The sequence below is a fragment of the Austrofundulus limnaeus genome, unplaced genomic scaffold, assembly GCF_001266775.1.
Source record: "Austrofundulus limnaeus strain Quisiro unplaced genomic scaffold, Austrofundulus_limnaeus-1.0 Scaffold4, whole genome shotgun sequence".
Classification (NCBI taxonomy): Eukaryota; Metazoa; Chordata; class Actinopteri; order Cyprinodontiformes; family Rivulidae; genus Austrofundulus; species Austrofundulus limnaeus.
Window position 1 is genome coordinate 151,482 of NW_013952406.1, and position 2,259 is coordinate 153,740.

Sequence of the window (2,259 nt, forward strand, 5' to 3'; positions counted from 1 at the left end):
AGCGAATGAAAGCGTGCGAATAAAGAAAGACTACGTTGGGAATGGAGATGCTTGTTGTTTCCACCCTTCAAGTGCACYAATCAACCTCTGACCTTTGCTGTCAGAGAAACAACTTTAGAGAGCCTTTTTGTAATGATGGAGCTTTATTGTTTTACAGCCTTTGAAGAAAATTGTCCACTTCTACAAATATTGATTAAAGCGAGCAGGACCACAGGAGTAATACACTCCATGTGAATTCAGTTTTAGCGCAGATTTTCTGTGAGAGGTGTTCTTTGATCCCTCTGGCCCCAGCAGCAGCTCGCTGAGCTCAGGGAATTACATCGGCTCTTTCTTTTTTTATTCTCATCTTACAGTTGAGGTAAACAGAGGAGTGTAATAATWGTAACACCTGTTAAATTTCTGCCATTTCTGAATGTGTATAAATGATCGAATGTCACAGTAAACATCACCAGAGGTGCGAGGAGTAAATTAAATATCGATTAAATGTTTAATTTGTTTTCTTTCTGTGCATGTTTCTTTCAAACTTGCTAATAATACCTTCTTTCTTTACTCCACCCCCCCCTCCTCCTCTTCCTCCTGCACCAATGACCTCCAGGTGGTGATGGGTCAAGAAGACGACTCCTCCAGCTCCAGGAGCTCCTCGGACTCCTCCTCCAAGACGGTGGGCCTCCTGAGCGGGCAGGCGTCCCTCTCGCCCCTGAGCCGCTGGATGCAGCACAGTAAAAGCCGAGCGGCGAACACCACCTCGCTGGAGCTGCCCTACCGCTCTCCGGTCCCGTTCGCCAAGCAGGAGTTTTCCAAACAGGAGTTCTGGGAGATGCTAGGCAGCGACCTGCTTAAGCCGGACACCTCCAGCTCCCGGGTCAAACGCCGGCCGATCGTCAAGACCGGCAAGTTCAAGAAGATGTTCGGCTGGGGAGACTTCTACTCCAACATCAAAACGGTGCGGCTCAACCTGCTGATCACCGGGAAGATCGTGGATCACGGGAACGGCACCTTCAGCGTCTACTTTCGACACAACTCCACGGGCCAGGGCAACATCTCGGTCAGCCTGGTCCCGCCCGTCAAGGCGGTGGAGTTCGACCTGGAGCGCCAGAGCGTGGTCTACCCCAAGGACTCCAAGATCTTCAACTGCCGCGTGGACTACGAGAAGGTGGATCGGAGCAAGCGCACCTCGTTGTGCAACTACGATCCATCCAAGACCTGCTTTCAGGAGCAGATCCAGAGCCACGTGTCCTGGATTTGCTCCAAACCGTTCAAAGTCATCTGCATCTACATTTCCTTCTACAGTACGGACTACCGCCTGGTGCAGAAAGTTTGCCCGGACTACAATTACCATAACGAGATGCCGTATCTGCCCTCGGGTTAGAACATACACTGTGGGGGGGAGGAGAGAGGAAAAGAGATATGTGTGGGAGCGACTGAACATCTGGAGAAGAACCTATGGCTGTAAATGTCGCAGTGAGACAGCTTGACACAAAACATTTATGTAGCCTGATGTAAAAACATATATGCAAAACCCAAACCACAGTATGCAGATGAGGAGGCATTAGAAACACTCAGCTGCAACATTTGGGACCGGTAACCCACCAAACACACACCTTCTTACCTCAGTCCTGCTCACACCTGGTCAACAAACCCCCCCATCCATTAAACCACCTGTGAATTCTATCAGAACGTCTTTTTAATTATCTCCAGTCTGAGCTTTTACCAAGTCACGGGGCTGAACTGAAGGTGGGCTGTTAAATATTCTGATTATTCACGAGAGGGTCGCAGCCGGATTCAGGCTTTATTCTAATTATCCTGTGATGTTGAACATCTCAGGATAATTTAAAGAGAACATAGGRGAGCTGAAGTTTTAATCTCCTCTCAGACGCGGCATTATTTAAGGAAKAATCAGACCTTTCAAAGGGCTCATTTTTGTAAACTCCATTCTGAACATCAAAAATCCTTCCTGTTTTTCATTTATTCATAACTTCACATCGATGAAAATGTCTAGCTGACAAATTAAAGTTTTTTCTTCTGTTCCAGATGAAATTGGTAAATGGTAAAGGGTTTGAGTTTATATAGCAGTCCCTARGGACTCCAAAGCACTTCACTTCAATCACTCATCATTCACACACTGATGGTGGTAAGCTACGATGTAGCCACAGCTGCCCTGAGGCACACTGACAGAGACCAGACCCTCTAACCACCACCTGCAGGCAAGGCAGCACTGCTAAAACTGTCCATCTTACCATCCATCCATCCATCCATCCA

General features: G+C 47.7%; 1 protein-coding gene across 1 annotated transcript; it reads left to right on the plus strand.

The window, feature by feature from the left end:
- Positions 1 to 595: 595 nt before the first annotated feature.
- LOC106527144 (neurexophilin-1) lies at positions 596 to 2,253 on the plus strand (the record flags this gene model as incomplete). The annotated part of the gene is given in 1 exon segment (XM_014021936.1): positions 596 to 2,253. A coding segment is annotated over 1 exon segment (774 nt), but the record flags the coding sequence as incomplete, so codon positions are not given.
- Positions 2,254 to 2,259: the final 6 nt, after the last annotated feature.